Source organism: Danio rerio, chromosome 9, assembly GCF_049306965.1.
Source record: "Danio rerio strain Tuebingen ecotype United States chromosome 9, GRCz12tu, whole genome shotgun sequence".
Taxonomy (NCBI): domain Eukaryota; kingdom Metazoa; phylum Chordata; class Actinopteri; order Cypriniformes; family Danionidae; genus Danio; species Danio rerio.
Genome location: NC_133184.1, coordinates 26,540,001 through 26,558,333, shown reverse-complemented (window position 1 = coordinate 26,558,333; position 18,333 = coordinate 26,540,001). Strand labels below are relative to the sequence as shown.

Genomic DNA, 18,333 nt, shown 5'->3' with positions numbered 1-18,333 from the left:
CACATTCTTTCTATTTCATCAGCTTTGCAATAACCAGATTCCTGATAAATATGTCTGTAAATTTCATTTTTTAAGTTTGCTCGAGTACTATATGCCAGCCATGCAGAGTTTATGTGTATGTGAGTGTTAATTTGGGTGTTTGTTCGAGGATCACTTTATGTATGTGTATTTGGATGTATGCAATATGCATGCATCAAGTTTATATGCATATGCGCAAGTTTCATATATGTTTTGAATAGTTCTATAGAATAGGTTTATATGCGAGTAATTCATAGGTGTATATGCACGTGTTGATAAGCAAACTTTAATTTAAATCCTACATGGCGCCTCTAGACATCTGTTTGCGTCATAGCCTTCTCTTCTGACATCGCTGATTTCTGTGTTGGAAAGGTGGATGGTGGTGAGGAGACAGGTTTGCTTAAACGTTTGTGATGCCTCATCTTCTGTCATTGCTTCTGACTCTCAGTATGTTCTATCAGGTGGAACAGAGTGGATGTGTCCCCGATATAGGCATCTCTCTCCCACACATTTAGCAGAGCACCAAAACTATAAGTTTATCGGAACTTAAAAAGCTGAACCATTTCCACACCACTGCATTAGTCTTTCCTCTCTCTTCAAATAACTAATCTGCATTCTTACTTGTGGAAGCTTGTTCATTCACATCTGTATTCAGGGCACACTTCAGGGCAAACTTTCTGCGATGGAGATAACCAACTGCTGTGCTGCTGAGTGCTGGCAGCAAGTCTGGGATGTCACTTTCGTGATGACGTACATCACGCTCTTTCTGATAGCTAAGCATGACTGTCACTCAGTGACAAATGATACAATGTATAAGATCTTATAAATATAATAAAATTTATACATGAAAATTTATATTGAAATACCGGAAATGAGTTTAAAACTCATATCACCGCTATTGAAAAAATTCTATCGTGATATATATTGATATAGATGCCTCTTTGCCCTTGTTTGGTATCGTTTGGTCCGATGACGTGCAAACAAAATGGAAACGGTTGGCCACACCTACTTGAAGCTTCTTTTGCATTCTTCAGAAAACTATAGGTGACGTCATGGATACTACGTCCATATATTTAAAGTCTATGGTTTGGACAGAGCCATGCTTTCTGCATGCTGTTCGGTTAAATGGTAACAGGGAAGAAGAATAAACAGAACACTTATGGTTTTATGGGCTCCTGTTTCAACTCATGAATTAGAAGGGCAAATCGCCCTTTACTGACGTATGTTTGTTTACTATATATTATGTCCTCACATAGAGGCTAAGATCAGAACAGCCTTGGGACTTTAAGCCTCAGGCAGACACGCACAACACGAGTACTGAAGAAGCCTGCTGAAAAGATAGAGCTAGAGATGAGATTCACTGAGATGCCTCTTACTTTTACTTTTATGTAATGATCTGTATAAAAAGAAATACAATAATATAAAAAGCGATTTTGGGTTTAATAGACATATTTGGCCAAAACAAGCCTAAATCTGGGATGTCAGTGAAAATCTAATAGGCATCTAGTTTAATGACTAGTCAAGTTTTGGACTATTATTGGACATTCCCTGACAGCCCAAATGCAGTACTGTTTTAGCAAAGACAAGTACTTATAGACATCTATTAGACACCCAAGCACAAAACAATGCTACTATAGATGATCCTATACAGAATATTTAGCCTAATTTTATTTGTTTCTCAAAAGTAATTACGTTGTGATCTACCTTTGAATATAAAAGCATCAAACAAAACTGATTATATCTGCCTTTCCTAATCTATGTTATAAAATGCAGAGAAAAACTAAAAAAAAAAAAAAGGTACATACTGTGGGTATTAATGAAAAGTGATTTATATTTTACCTTAAATTTAAAGTAACTGTTGGTGAATGACTATCTTAGATAACAAATGATGATTAAAAAAAGACATTAAAACGATGATAAAAGCAGGGATTAAACAAGAAAAAGAAAACTGGGGGGAATACAGGAAAAGACAAAAATAAAGGAACAAATGTAAGATTGTGCTTAACAAAAGTGCCTAATTTTTAATCTTTAATTTGAACAGTCATACTATAAGATTCATTAGTGAACACCAAGCACATGGACACAGTACAAAAGAAAACAGTCCAAATGACATGTGCCGCATTAATTCGGTTATGTAACCACCCTCAAAAGAATCTTATAAGAAGCTGAAAAGCTAAACTTTACTGTATCTACAATAGCATGTTGTACTGAGTATCACCCTCTGCTGAATGCATTCCTGAATTGAGCTGACGGGTTTGCCCAAGTCCTGTTATTATACATTAACCTGAGCCTCTGAGCAACAGAGGAAGAGAGAAAGCCCTTAAGATGCCTCATATGACTCTCACAAGACTTCTTCCTAGACTGAGCATCTCTTACAAGTCACGTGTGAATCCACCACCGGTGAATTCCTCTTTACAATCTAGCTTACTGTAAGAGAGACGCTGACAACTTTTTTATGTTGAGACTGAATCACTCATATGTTATTCATATAATATTTTAATTGTAAGCAACTAAATTATGTTTACACTTAGCCACAGGCTAGTCTCAGCTTCAGATATCATGTGGCTCACAAACGTGGCAAATCTTCAGGAGTTTCGAAGTCATCATCTAATAGGTTGAATTCTGCAGGATATCTGGGAGCCATGTGTCACATTTTTATCAGCCCACCTGAAAACAAGGACACTGTGGTGACAAAAACCCTTGTATGGAAGAAAAAAAAAATATCAATAATTTGGACTTGTGTAGTTTACAGCAAAAAATCTTTAAATGGTTTATATAGTAATCTATTATTATGTGGAGATGTTATATTTTTAAACCCTTAAACATAATGCAGAACAGAAAAACCTATGATTGGTAGTTTTGCACATCAATCAGACTTAACAAGCTGCAATCTCAATGTGTGCATTTACATGGACACCAATAATCCGATATTAATATGATTAAGACAATACTCTGATTAAGAGTCTACCATGTAAACAGCAATTTTTAATTAATATCTATATATTAAAATCTGACTAAGGTCATAATCGAACTAAACAGAAATCAGATTATGAAGTGGAGTATGCGGATTTTAGTCACATTATTTAAGTGCAATACAGACATGTAAACACCGCAATCAAACTGTTACCGTCGTGTAGGATTTTCGCTGCATGTTGCGAGAGGATAGTCTGTACACACGACTATTCTCTGCACCTACAGAGTCAGTGAAGGACCACAGACACCTGCATCGTAAAATGCTGAGGTTTTTTCCAATACAGCGTGCGGTATCAAATTGCATTAAAAAAAACATTTTCAGCAGTTCATACTGGCTTATAATATCTCGTTTGTTATAGGGGCATGCATGAATGTTCCTGAATGAAAGTGAAAGTGGCAAACTGCAGTTAAATTCGACAAATTAAAAATGGAACACCGTAGAAAACGCCGGATAGTGTGGTGACGCAATGACGTTAATCGAATAGTGCTGTAACATGTAAAACGGGATCATGACAGAAAAGTCAAAACTCAAGTAAACACCTTAATCATATTACTGTCCTATTCAGATTAAGGCAAATAATTCAATTACTGATGTCCATGTAAACGTAGTCAGTCACTGTCTAGCACTTGTTATAATCCTAGTTTCAAATCACAAAATTAGTTCAAGCCAAATAGGCAAACTTTTCAATCGGCTTCCTGGATTTCCAGATGGACAGATGAATGGATGGATTGATAGACAGATGGGTGGATGGATAATGAAAAAACTTTGTAGTGATTACGCCAATAGTCCTCTACAATTCATGTCTATGCCAACTCGCTCTGTTGTCAGTTTGAAAATTAGCATGCCAGACAACAGTTGCATGATCTGCAGTTTACCTATTTAGAAATGATATTTTAACTAATAACTCTAGATATATGACTTGTCATTTGCTCATTTTTGCACCGAATTATTCATATTTCACATTTAACACCCCCCACCCAAAAAGAATTATTTGTATGTCATGAAAAGCCTTAAGGCATGAGAGCTGACCAGATGCCATGCAGCAGATGGGAACTACACATGTTTGCCAGCAAAGGGAATTCTGGGAAGTCACAGCAATACATGGCTGCACAATGAACAGTATCAGTCCAGTAGGCTACAAAGACTTCTAAAAGGTCTAAATCTAGTCAAAATATAATGACCAACCACTGGTTAATGGGCCGGAGTGTTCGACCGGGTGGAGTCAAGAATCAAAGCCTTGAAAAGCATGACCCATCTGACTCCAAATACACACACACACAAACACACCTTTAAAATAAACACACAATGCAGAAAGTCCAGAACAGCATGTCTCTTGGTCCATATGGAAAAATGGCACCCTGATTCATAGTAGCAGTACTCAAAATTTGAAGTGGATCAAAAATTTTCATCAAAGTTGTCCTAAAACTTTTTAACACCCAATCTTGTCCTAGGGCAATTTGGAAAACCTTTTTAATCCAATTGAAATTTTGAGTGCTATATAGAAACTAACTGAATTTTTTCCCACTCAAACCGCAAGTACTGTACCTGTCAATAAACTTGCTTGTTTTCATCATAAACCAGTTTGCATCTCATAAAAACAGAACAGAATTGCCCTGATCACATGAAGGGAAAATAAAATGCAGCGCAACATCAGTTGAGTGACCTGGATTAACCTTAGAATATTTGGAGAATGGGTTAGGCTAACTCTAACAATGCACGCAAATCAAACACACGCTAAGCTATCCAAAATACCGCCAGCAAAAACCAATGATTACTTTCAAAGCCACCAAATCTAAAGTAAGTTAGTCACCTACAAGCGCTGCCTTCACCTAACTCAATGGCTGATCTTCACACAAGTAGGACTGGCTTTTGGTTGTCTATCCAGAGTGAAAATGAGCCGTACAGATCAGGCTAGGATCTGCGGGTCAGGCTGCAGGTGCACGCGACAGCTTACCTCTTTCTGTCTCAATAGGTGGAGGAACAGGTCATATGCAGACAAATCAAACAGGGAACGCTCTTCTACTGCAATATGGAATGAGGTCTGATGCTTTGAACTCTTCAAGTGTGGTGATTTAATGCAGAGGGGAGGGAGTACTGGACATGTGTGTGTTTGTAAGTATTGGTAGGTGGGTGTTGTTGGAGTGGGTGGAGGGAGAGATTTCTGCTAATATGCCCTGAAGTAGCCATCAGATATAGAAAGAAAAAAAAACCTTAAGGCGATGTATAAGCATTCTGACACGTCCATACATTCAGGAAAACCGCTCCACTAATCTAAACATTTTTGTGCTAAGCAAGTCTGTCCAAAAAATATATCTGGTCACATGCAATTTCTTTGTATTGCTTTCAAATTTATGCGATTCATCACACCATCTTTAAATTGGCCACAAATGTCAGCAGCAAATCTTAAAAATCATAAGGAAGAAGCCTGCATCGCAAGTTATGGTCCATCATCATTATGGATGATGAAGGAGAGAACATTTGATGGCTTTAGATTTTCCATGTAGGAACTAATTCTGTCGTGTCCATCAGACACCAGAGGGCTATTATCCAGACTATCTGAAAAGAAGAGAGTTGATTAACAAAGAGAGGGCCAGATACTAATCAGAGGAATTTTTAACGCTTGTCAGGTCAGTTTTAACAATGGTGTGCGGGGGCTATACAGGAGAGATTTATTAGCGAAACTACTAAGAAACACAAGTAGGACATAATGCAGAGACTAACTCACACAGTTGAAAATGACTACTGATATTATTTTTTATACACGCACTAAAACAATAATCAGATACAGTGTTTTCCACAGGTTTGAAATATGCTTACGATGACAGCCGAATTGAAAAACATCCTTGACCCACAGCACATAAATGGTTATACCTTCCAAGGTATAAACATATACCTTGGAAATGGCATTACAGATAATTTTGGCAGTATTAAAACCTTGACTTTTCCAAACCGCGGTATACCTTGAAAGCGGTTATCGTCCCATGCCTAATCCGGTCTAAACTTTACCACATAAGCTGCTTCCGTGTTCTACGTGGCCAGCATTTAACCAATAGCGTTTCTGCAACAAAGTAATGTCATGCCACACGTGTTGCTATTTCTATAATAGTATAGATATATTTTCGATTTTTAAAATACTTTGAATGTTTTTGATTTTGTTACAGACATACAGTGTCATCTTGAAACTGTTTTGCAGCATATGAAATGTCCCAAAACTTATTGTTAACTGTCCAAATTGGGGGGAAAAACTGTTTTCACTCTCTGATAGTCAAAGCAAGTTCAAAAAATGCAAGTTAAATATATGTATTAAAAAACAGTCAGGAAAAAGTGTTTTATGTAAATTCGGACCACGAGACCACAACAGAATTTTTCTTTAAAAGTACATCATATTAAAAGATGATACTTAGATTTTTATTCTAATTAGGTTCCAATAAGCCCAAGTAGCAAAGAGAAATAAAAAATGCATGTAAAAAAACACAGTGGGCCTTAAGAGGTTAAAGAATCTATGATTTACTTTTTCTCTCCATCTGTACGTGCTGTCTGCTGCGAAGCCAAGTGGAAAATATTCTTTAATAAAATGGTAATGCAAAAACGCAACAACTTTAGAAAGTTAAAGCAAAAGTCGACTTCCAAACATTTTAGGTAGATTTAAAAACACCGACTGGACGCATTTTTAAGCTTCAAAAAGTTACATCTCTTTGGGTCTATGCAGAGCACGTGAGACTGTCTGAGGAAGTGTTGTTGATAGTTCTCGCGCACACACAATGAGCAGTATGAAATGTGGCGAGAGAAGATTTTCCATTGGTTAATGGAACACGGATGTTTGGTTATCTTGGGTGGATACAAAAAAAAAAAATTGTAAAAGGATGATAATATTAGTAAAAAAAAAACTGTAATCGAAAATACTTATATATACCTGGGCTGCCCCCCAAATAAAGTCTATGTGTGGGAAGCACTGAGACAGTAGCCTATATGTACTTGAAAAGTCCAAATCTTTGCATGTTTCAACTGCCACAAAAATAAATCATATGTTCCAAAATATGTTATACACACACCTACTATTATCTACTGGAATAAAGTTGCTAGCTTTACATGAAATGGAAATAAAGCTTTCGTAAATATTATAAAAAAGAAACGTCTGTGTGCCATGGATTAAAAAACAAAAAAGTCTTACATCCTGTCTTAGCTATGACTTAATAGCTTTTTCCAAACAGGATATGGCATAAACTGTAATGTTACACATCTTAAATTTCTCAGCTTAAGCAACACTGTTAAAATAGCCACGTGGCACAAAATTGTGGTGATATTCAAGTCCTGACTTCAAATATATTTGTTTTTGTATGTTTAGTGCTTTTTAATCCCTGGATCAGAACGAGCATTCATTATGACTAAAACCTCCACACCTTGCCCCAAATTCAGGAAGGAAGTTCAGTTGAGGCTTTGGATGTCGTGTGTTATTATCTTTTTCCTGACTGTTGGTACTCTACAGTATAACTACAGACTTTACACTGAATACATATAGATGCTGAATGCTATCTACATGTTATATAAATCTTACCTGAAGTTATATAAATTGACCTGATCTCAAGAATGTACATGCAATGCATATTATCCCTAACAAGACCCCACCCACTGAGCACATGTTCATTTAATCTGTCAGATCAAGCGTGTTCGTATGCTTAACAGTTCAGTAGAGGCACCTATAGCTGGCCATGTGAGTGTTTGGCTCTTATTACCAAACGCGAAGCCTGCGAATATTACATGATGCAATGCCAACACAAAGTCTTATTTAATGTCGTCGTGTAAAGCAACTTCGTTTGAGACTACTGTTCATAGATTTCAGAAAAAATCAACAAGATGACAGTTTAAGGGGTAGTTCACTCAAAAATACAATTTAAAGAAAGTCATTTAGTCCAGTGTTTCTCAACCACGTTACTGGCGGACCACCAGCTCTGCACATTTCCATGTCTCCTCAACCAAACACACCTGATTCAGACCATCAGCTCATTAGCAGAGACTGAAAGAGCTTTAATGAGTGACAAAGGAGACATCAAAAACATGCAGTGTTGGTGGTCTTCCAGGAACGTAGTTGAGAAACATTGATTTAGTCAGCCTCATGTTATTCCATATGACTTTTTTCAATTAAACATAAAAAATGCACATTTTACTAAAGTATTTATAAAATATATTAAATAAATATATATGTATATCCCACAGGGGAAATAATGTCTGCAGTGACCTGAGGGTGAGAGCATTAAAGTGTTTACTGCTAATGTCCCTTTAAAGGAAATTGTCTGTGCATCACTATTATCTAACAGACCACCTGGTTTGTAACAAAATATCAATGCTTAGGAATGTCTGCCTGTTGCTTTCAGTTTATGACACAAGAACTGAACCAGAAATGTGCCTTTTCAGATTAAAGGTGAAGTATTAAGAATATGAAGTATTAAAGTATCTATTATTGTTTGGCAAATTTCAGTGGACAAAATCATTCCAATTTAAAGATAAAGTTGCCCACACCTAAAACAGGTTTACAACACTGCCCAACTGAAGACTTTGCCTTTGGGGTTTTATTATTGTAATATTCTGTGCTACTGAAAATAGACTATGGATGTTTTTGCACACAAAATTTCACCCATGTATCTCATCCAGCATTTCCCCATTTATCATCGATCAATATTATAGGAGCAATTCCAGCGTTATGGATGTGACATTTGCAGTAAAAACTCAAAATATAAATTCCCATAGAAAGTATACGTTAACATTATATTGAAGCAACTGTTTATATTTTGCAAAACTACTAACCACAGAGTTCTAGGATCAGAAAAATATCAATCTGTATCAATCTGATAAGAGTTTGCTCACTATAAAACAAAAAGATTTTATTTTATTTGACATTTTTGCATTTATGAGGAATTGGAAAAAGCTTCATTATGGATGTGACACTTTTCCGTTATAGATAGTGACCGGTGAGAAATTGCCACTTGTGTGACTTTGCTAAATCAAATATGACAGTTTGAAAACATTGACAGAAACATTTTTGACAGCCAACTTATCCAGCATATGTTTTACACAGCGGATGCCCTTCCAGCTGCAACCCTGTACTGGGAAACATCTTTACTCATTCACACACATATGCTACAGCCAATTTAGTTTATTCAATTCACCTGTACCGCATGTCTTTAAAGGGCCATGAAACCCCCTCGTTTCAGCAGGGTGTTTTCACACCTCTTCTTTGGAAAAAGTCAGAAAAGTGGGCGTGTCCAGCTCTGTTTAGGGGGGAGTGTCGGAGGAACTAAAGTGGGAGGGTGTGGGAGTGTCTATTTGGGCACGCGCGAGTTTCAGTCAAAATACACACACACACACACATACATACAGGAGAATGTGATGGTGTTTAACCTACATGGACATCTGTAGTCGAATTATTAGCCAAATTATTAAATGGTGGACTTTAACTGCAGTTTGGCTCTTTCATTCAGGGAATTCATTCATGCCCCTCGCGACACACGAGATATTTGATTCGAGGAGCTGCTCTAAGCGTGTATTTTTCATGCAATGTTTTATACCGCACGGCGAATGAACCCTCTGCATTTCCCAGAAACTTAGATGAACTCGGCTGGTAGTGTCAGAAAGCCGCGCGTGTTTTTCCGGTCACTAAATGCGGTAAAAACCCTACACGAGGTTAAAGTTTGGTTGTGGTGCTAACGTGTTTACACTCTGTGCAATAGTTTGTTAGATACGAACAAACTGAATAAACAAAAAGCACTGGTCGCTCACTTACCAAATCTGTAGAGACAGGACAATCACCAGCAACTAGAGCCGCGTCTTTATGAAGAGAATACTACAAACGATTCCAGATCCCAGCGTTTGCAGATGAGAACAGCTCTCAGGTAAACAATAATCCTCCTTAGACACGTAAGTTATTGTTGTCGCGCGTCGCGTACACTGTAATCCACACGTGAGTCTGAGCTCTCACAGAGAGAAAATGAAAACGAAACTTAACTGCAGCAAACTATAAAAGCAACACTTCACGCTTGTTTTGCCAACACAACGTGGCGTCTCTGTCCTGAAAACACGGTGATAGTAATGAATATTAATGAAGTTGCACAATAGAGTGCGCTGATTGGTTTGACCCAAGCCTTACTCATGCATTAATGCAACACACTGTAAGACGTAATAAGACTCACTCAGGCACAGACGCCCAGTCTGCACGCTGGAATACACGCTATTATGTCATGACCGTGACGCAGCTTCAAAAATTCGTTTCAAACAGGAAGTACGAATTTGCTTAAAATAACGGAAAAACAACCAATTTACACTTTTTAGTGAAATATAGGTGTCCTAATAGTGTTTTTAGCAGTGTGGGACACATATACGACTGTCAACAGCTCAAAAAATGTGTTTTGGTGTTTCGTGACCCTTTAAACTTTGGGAGAAACCGGAGCACCTGGTGGAAACCCTCACGAACACGAGGAGAACATGTAAACTACACACAGAAATGCCAACTGACCCAGCGACCTTGTTTCTGTGAGGCGACAGTGCTAACCACCGAGCCACTGTGTTGTCCCATAAATATTAAAATAAATACAATTGAACTATCAAAATCTGTCAACTTCGCTGAACAGTTATTTTCTGCTGCCAGGTTATTTTGAGGTAATCAGCTCAACCTGAATGCCACTAATGACTCTACAGGCAAAGGAAAATGACGTCATAACAACTCCACTAATTAGCACCTCAAGAACGTACACAGTCTCAAGCTCTTAAGCTCATCTGAAATGCCAAACACCTCGCCTTTAAAGTAGACAAAAGTTGGCAGTGGGAGTCAAGGGAGGAGTGTAAAAACAAAAGCGGACAAGTCAGACAACACCTACTTCTCACACTGGACCAGCAATCTCCATAAACCAAAGCAAACATCACACTCGCATCTATTGTTGCCAGTGAAGTAGATGTATTTGAGATACTGTTTAGAAGGATGGATTTTATGACAAATTAATCCACTGCATCTATCATCTCACTCTACCACATCCTACTTCTTACAATAACAAAATTTTGACATATTTTACATTTCTAGATGTCCATCAGAACTGAATACGGCTTTAATTACTGTCTGGCTGCAAATATAATATAATATAATATAATATAATATAATATAATATAAAACACTAATACTGAAATGGTTAAAGCATTTTAGAGTGACCAAAACAGCATTTCAGATGTTTCACAATGTGCTCAGCCTGCTTCTTTGTCTATTCACACACATTTTTTAGAATTTGTTTGGTAAAAGTGTTTGTATCGTAGTTTATGCTCATCTTTTCTTAGGATAAACGTTATGCACATACATTGTTATGCACATTTTCTAGACTGACGAGTATCTTGGCATTTTCATCAACCATTTTTCATTCACATATCCAAAATGCACATAAAAATAGGTGGATAAAAACATAGCTAATGAGACTACTTTGTATTTATGCACAGTAAGTACTATTAAAAAGTCTAGGTACTATTAAAATATCTAGGGGTGGACAAAATTGTTTCTGAAAATGTTTTCAGTATCAAATGTAAAAATATGGGAAACAATCTTTTTCCCACATGTATGTATTTGAAATTGAGTGATAAGTTCTCTGGAGCAGATGGGGGATACTTTTGTCAGCTATGCTACTGGTGGTAGCCCCAACTTATACCACTGTGTTACACAGTACATTGTTTATAAACTTTACTGGCAAACTGACATTGTCACCCCTAACCAGCTACATCTTCATTTAATATTATCTATCAATTTAAATAATTCCATTGACTTAAAACCAGAACTGCTTGATTTCTGTTTTTAAACATACAGCATAGGTATGAAAAATGAACAGAAATAGATTGCAGATTCCAAAATGGGCGAATAGGAAATGTCCTTGACAAATCAATGCATTTGCTGGCAGTCTACTTTTAATGATGTTATATTTTTCTTCACACTATGAACACAGTTAGCATCTGTCTTTGTTACAGGCTCTGCAGATTCACAAACACCAGCTTCTGTAACACGGTTAGAGGTGTATGCAGGTGTGCACTTACTGAACAGGAAAATGGCATTATCAGAGCACTGCAGCAGCACCGCCATTTGTCCAGTCATCGTCTCACACTTCCTGCATTAAAATTTTAAGGCACTGTTTTCTGATTCAAGCTTGTCTAATAGCAGCAGTTTCAAATTACTCCATGTGTCTATTTGAGTACCACTTTCTGCTGTCATATTACAAAACAAAGAGTCATTGACTTCAGTTAAATAAATAATTTTTAAAAAGCTGCTTTTAGCTGGTGTGCTAGTCTAATCAGTCTGGTCTAAGAAGGGATTTGGACACTTTTCAGTGTGACAGGTTGCAATATCATCAAACTGGATAATAATGGAAACTACTGGTTCAACATTTATCATTTACAGGCAAACTGCAGTGTCAAGGTCTGGGACTAGAATATGTGCAAAATAAATGGCATTAAATATAATGCATATTATTACAGCACCACAAAACACAGCACATATTCAAATGTGCACTTTGATAGTGTAAATGTGCTATTAACATAATAAAGCATATGTTAACAGACATATTAAAAACTGATCAATATGCAAGCTGAAGAAAAACCATCAAAACAGGAATGTGTGGTTTTACTAAAAAAAAAAAAACAGCATGGGATTACCCCTTCACCCTTAACTTCTTCACATGACTGATGCTGAACATGCGATTAATACCCCAAACTTCCCCTTCACGGTACATTAAATCTAACGTTACATGAACGTCTACGTGGGAAAAATGTATATTTAACAATCACGATTTACACAAAACACGTTTATCTGCAGTAGAAAAATGCAACAGCAGCTTTTAAACGGCGCAACCGACCGAAAGATGATAAATCTAAACAGCAGCAGCTAACACTGCTAGCGCCGAAAGCCATGAAATTATTAGCAAAATCATAACATTGCAGGATTTAATCTTAAATCCCTGCTCTCATTGACCCATCTGAAGCTGCTCGGGTCCATGTTGTGGGAGTGTGTGAAAACAAAGCGGGTTTTATATAGTTTACCTCACTCGAGTGCCGTGTGCATCTCCTCTCCGCTCGGTACTAAAACACTCACGCTGCGCACCGCACAAAACTCAGAGCCCACTGCGAAAACGCCATTCTCAACGGCGTTTACGTACGTACTGGTTACGCTCCTCCGCTCGTCTCCGTGTCTGAGGAATGTGGAACGCACTTTTCGTAAAGTGGAACGAGCTTTATGACGTGTGCTTCCGCCATCGACGGTCTGAGCTTGTAGCGGAAGCAGTGCGTCACAGTAGTCGGTAATAATAAAAATGATTGTTATAATTGCGAAAAATTTGCGGTACGCTCTTGCATTGCAAAATGCTTATGCCTTTATCAAACGTGCTATTGCGTTTTTGAGTAACATCCACGAGAGAAGCTGTAACGTTAGTCGGTTATGGAAAGTGCACGTAGCCTAGTTTTCAACTGAAAAATTCAGCACACGTGTTTTATTTTGTTTTAGTATATAGCTAATGTATACTTCCACGTGTATAAAAATACTAAAGTAAAAAAAATAAAGTTTATTAATACGCTTTCTTAAATAATGCTACTGCGTACTGTTGTAGATATTAACTAAAGTGAACTGTAAAAAATACTGTATTATAGGCTATTTTAGTTTGTACTACGGTGATATTTTGTGTATTGTAGTTTAATACACTATGTAGGAAACATGTGTTTGGTAATTTGATTATATTAGTTGAATCGCCACAGATATTTAGAATTGCCACATCAAATTAATTAACATGATCTGCTGTAGTTTAGTTCAAAAACAACATAGTATCTACTGTAAATGATAGTTGTTGTTTTCATATATTAATTTTCCTTCGGCTTAGTCCGTTTATTCTTCAGGGATTACCACAGCGGAATAAACTGACAATTTATCCAGCATATGTTTTACACAGCGATTTATCCATTTACAGCCATTCACACTCATACACTACGGTCAATTTAATTTATTCAATTCATCCATAGTGCATGTCTTTGGACTGTGGTGGAAACCGGAGCACCTGGAAAAAACCCACATGAACACGGGGAGAACATGCAAACTCCACAATGAAACGCAATCTGACCCAGCCGGGACTCGAACCAGCAACTTTCTTGCTGTGAGGCAAAAGTGCTTACCACTGAGCCACCTAGTCGCCCCCTGGTTGTTGTTTTGTTTTTCATTTGAGTTTTGGGACTTCTTTTTATTACCAAAGGTCCCACAAGGAGCATATATAGGTAGTATGCAATTACATAACAAAATCAGTTAAAATGTATAGTCTTGATGCCTACTATAACCGTTCTGTTTAGCTTTGAACTGAAAATGGTAAAAAAAAACATCTTCTCATCACTTCTTTTGTTCTTTTACCAAATGTCTCCTGATTCTGAAACTGAAAAAAAAAAGGCTTAATTTTGGATGATTTTATGCAGACATTATTAGCCTATTGCAGAGAGTTGTAGCATATTGATATTCACTTTGACAGTTTCAGTCAGTCTAAAAAAGTTTCAACTTTCATTCATGAATTTCATTTTTTTTTTTTTGCTCACACCAAGCTGAATATTTTATCATTTTAAAAAATATCACGGTTTATACTAATCTAAACTGTATCCAGTCTTGGTAAAACAAAATTAGTCCTTTCAAAACCATAAATATTACCAACCCTAAATATTTGAATAGCTTTAAGCCTAGCTATTACATAATGAATAAATTGATGATACACAAAACAATATTATAGATATTAGGGCGCCCCTGGGTTCAAATAGTAATTACAATACTAATATGATAGTAGATTACTGTCGTTCAGCAGAACATTTCAACAGCTGCAGATCAAACCATAGCCTTCAGTCAAATTATAATGCAAATGGTAATTTCCCATGTATGCATTATGCCGTGTTGGAGTGCATCAAGAGATATCAGTCTCAGAGAAGCAGTCTTCATGCTGAAATGTCATTAACAGGAAGTACTGAGCCTGAAGATATTTCCATGACATTAAGTTTACAATGTTGTATTTTAAACATATGGATTAAAAATTTGAATTGATTTCATTATATAAAAACTAGAATCGCTAAATAACAAATGTCAGTCAAAACATAACATGTACAACAATTTAGTTTGTTTTTAAAGAATGTCTGTGTGATTGTAGTAACATTATGTATATTAAATATGGAGAGAGTTATTATTTCATGAGCAAGGTGTAACGGTGCAGTCGGATCATCCTTCTTTTTGGATTCCAGTGTAGACTTCGGGTCTCATGGGGATTTTCATCCTTTTGTGTTAGATACAAGTCCTAAAATATATGGAGGCGCAACAGCGTTTGCATCCCTTTGAAGAATAGACGGAATTGTGCTTTTGTGATCAGCCAAGACTGTGACAGTGAACATCAGCATTCCGAAGACAAAAGGATTTATTCCGTAATGGATGCCACTCTTGTGGAAACAGAGCACCTCTGAGTGCTGTGAAAAATGAGAATGCGTAAGGCTTAACTAATGCAGCCTGAAAAACTTGAAGCGTCTTTGTGAAATTGAACTGACAGAATCTTCTTTGATTTCCTGTGCAACATCTCCCATTGTGTTAGTGTGTTATCTATCTATCTATCTATCTATCTATCTATCTATCTATCTATCTATCTATCTATCTGTCTGTCTGTCTGTCTGTCTGTCTGTCTGTCTGTCTGTCTGTCTGTCTGTCTGTCTGTCTGTCTGTCTGTCTGTCTGTCTGTCTGTCTGTCTGTCTGTCTGTCTGTCTGTCAACCTTTTTTAATAAAAAAAAGACAGTTCACCCCCTAAAAATAAAATGACATACTGACCTTTGTGTCATTGTAAATGTGTATGAATTTCTACTTTTTGCTCAACATAAAACAAAAACGTATAGAAGAAAGTTAGCAACCACACCTATAGATATTTACCTATGTAAAATAGTACATTTTAATTTTATTGAACATTAATGAACATGTGTAATCAACTGACAGCCCTAATTATATTATATTATATTATATTTATTATATTATTATCCCCAAATTTCATTGTAAAAATGTAGGTATAGAATAGTGCTGAAGAAAAAACACAACATGCTGTTCACCTTAACTTTTTTATTGTTATTATTTTGCCTTATTTTATTGTTTTGTACAGTCCATATTTCCACCTTTGACTTCCACATGTTCAGCTAATTCTGATGTTGTTGGCATTGTCTTCAGTCTGTGATCTTCTGTAATTCTGCAGATTCTGGTCTTCTGTTGTCCAGAGTAAGCTGGTTTGTCTTAGTCTGACATCTCAGCTGAGACCTGTCCACTATGGGTGACCCTGCCAGTACTTGTGAAGTACACGTGGTGAAGCTCTCAGCATCACTAATGCACACAAGCCCTCACAGCACGTCAAGCTGCAAACCATGTGAGGTACCCTAACCTATCATATCCTAACCAAACAGAGACCAGAGTCCAGCGACCAACCAGCAACACGAGTAACCCATCAGAAAACCTTGATGAACATGAAGAAAACCACCTAAAACAATGTGACGATCACACAGCAAAGCATTAAAAAAATATGAGCAAACCTACTGACAATCACCAACAACGTTCTGATGGTGAAATAATTGTGTGTGAAAAATGAAACTTACTTGTAAAGTTGCTCTATAACTATGTACAGTATATACACAGCCTGGTGTGAGGACTCTTCTTCTGGGCTCTTCAGGCAGTGGCTCTTCACTGATGTCTACCTGGATTCGAGGAGCAATACTGTATCCAGATCTGCTCCCGGTGATGATAATTCGTCCATCAGCCTGCTCTGTCTCCTCCACTACAGCACACCTGAGTGTTTCCCACAGCCGCTGTTTAATCTTCAAGCCCAGCTGTTGGGTGTAGGGACGGCAGTGGCCGCAATGGTTCTTCATCATGGGCTCGACCACAGAGCGGTAAATGTCCTGATAGACTTCAACACTGTAGCCATGGATGGAGAGAGACTCTGTCTGCTGACCTGCATCCACTGAGGACACTGACTGCTGGACGGAGGTCGCGTTCTTCAGATGTTGCTCCTCCAAACCTAAAGCAGACACTGCAGTATGTCTGATTCAACCTGACCACAGCTGCAGGATCCAGAACAGAAGAGACACCCTCAACCCAGAAGTCTTTCAAATGTACAGGAAGAGTCCTTGTTCTACTGAGGTGACACTGCTCCATGAAGATCAACTTCTCAAAGCAGAAAAAACTAAAGAAACTTGTCAAACTGGTGAGTTAAACGAGCTTCAAGCAAAAAATTCAAGACTTTCAGACAGTATTGTGAATATAAAATGTAAACTCAGGTTGCTGTGGTGACAGAATATTGAACTGGTTTAATTGTAAACAACACTTGATCAGCAGTAAGTCAGTCAGAGCAGAAGAGTTCTTCTCTATTACTTCTCTATTACCAATGTTGTGTCTTTTACAGTAAATACAATAAAATATAATGCAAACTGAACACAATTAATTATACAGAAACATACAGTAATGATTTGATTTAAATTAAACTCAATTAGATTTAGCAGATATCTTTTATAAATGAAGTCAATCATTATTTAAAAATAAAATATCAACCAAAGCTTTCTTGTAAAAATGGCATTTTAAAATGTCCATATATATAATGCATTATTATATACAGTTCAAGTCAGAATTATAAGCCCCCCTGATTTATTAGCCCTCCTGTTCATTTTTGTCCCCAATTTCTGTTTGAGAAGATTTTTTAGCACAATTCTAAACATAGGCCTAATAGATTTAATAACTCATCTCTAATAACTGATTTGGCGACGCAGTAGGTAGTGCTGTTGCCTCAAAGCAAGAAGATCGCTGGTTTGAGCCTCGCCTCAGTTGGCGTTTCTGTGTGGAGTTTGCATGTTCTCCCTGTGTTTGCGTGGGTTTCCTCCGGGTGAATTGGGTAGGCTAAATTGTCCTTAGTGTATGAGTGTGTGTATGAATGAGTGTGTAAAAGTTTCCCAGAGATGGGTTGTAGTTCATTCTGCTGTGGCGACCCCGGATTAATAAAGGGACTAAGACGACAAGAAAATGAATGAATGAATAAATAATAGCAGATTTATTGTATCTTTGCCATGACAGTAAATAATATTTTATTAGATAGTATTGAAGACACTTCTATAAAGCTTTAAGTGATAATTAAAGGCTTAACTAGGTTAATTAACTAGACAGGTTTGGGTAATTATTGATGGTTTGAGATGGTTTGTTCTGTAGACTATTAAAACAATATATAGCTTAAAGAGGCTAATAATTTTGACCTTAAAATGTTTTTTTTATTATTATTATTTTTATTGCTTTTATTCTAGC

General features: G+C 37.0%; 1 protein-coding gene across 5 annotated transcripts in view; it reads right to left on the bottom strand.

Moving 5' to 3' along the window:
* slc39a10 (solute carrier family 39 member 10) overlaps nucleotides 1–13,133 on the bottom strand; it is a 30,448-nt gene extending 17,315 nt beyond the window's left edge. The window contains 1 exon segment of one of the 5 annotated variants that reach the window (NM_200671.1): nucleotides 13,049–13,133. Coding sequence is in view for 1 of the 5 variants with exons in the window: in XM_009304603.4 (XP_009302878.1) it covers nucleotides 12,050–12,067 (18 nt within the window). In the remaining 4 variants the exon portion in view is untranslated. 5 annotated transcript variants of the gene reach the window in all.
* Between the last annotated feature and the right edge of the window lie 5,200 nt (nucleotides 13,134–18,333).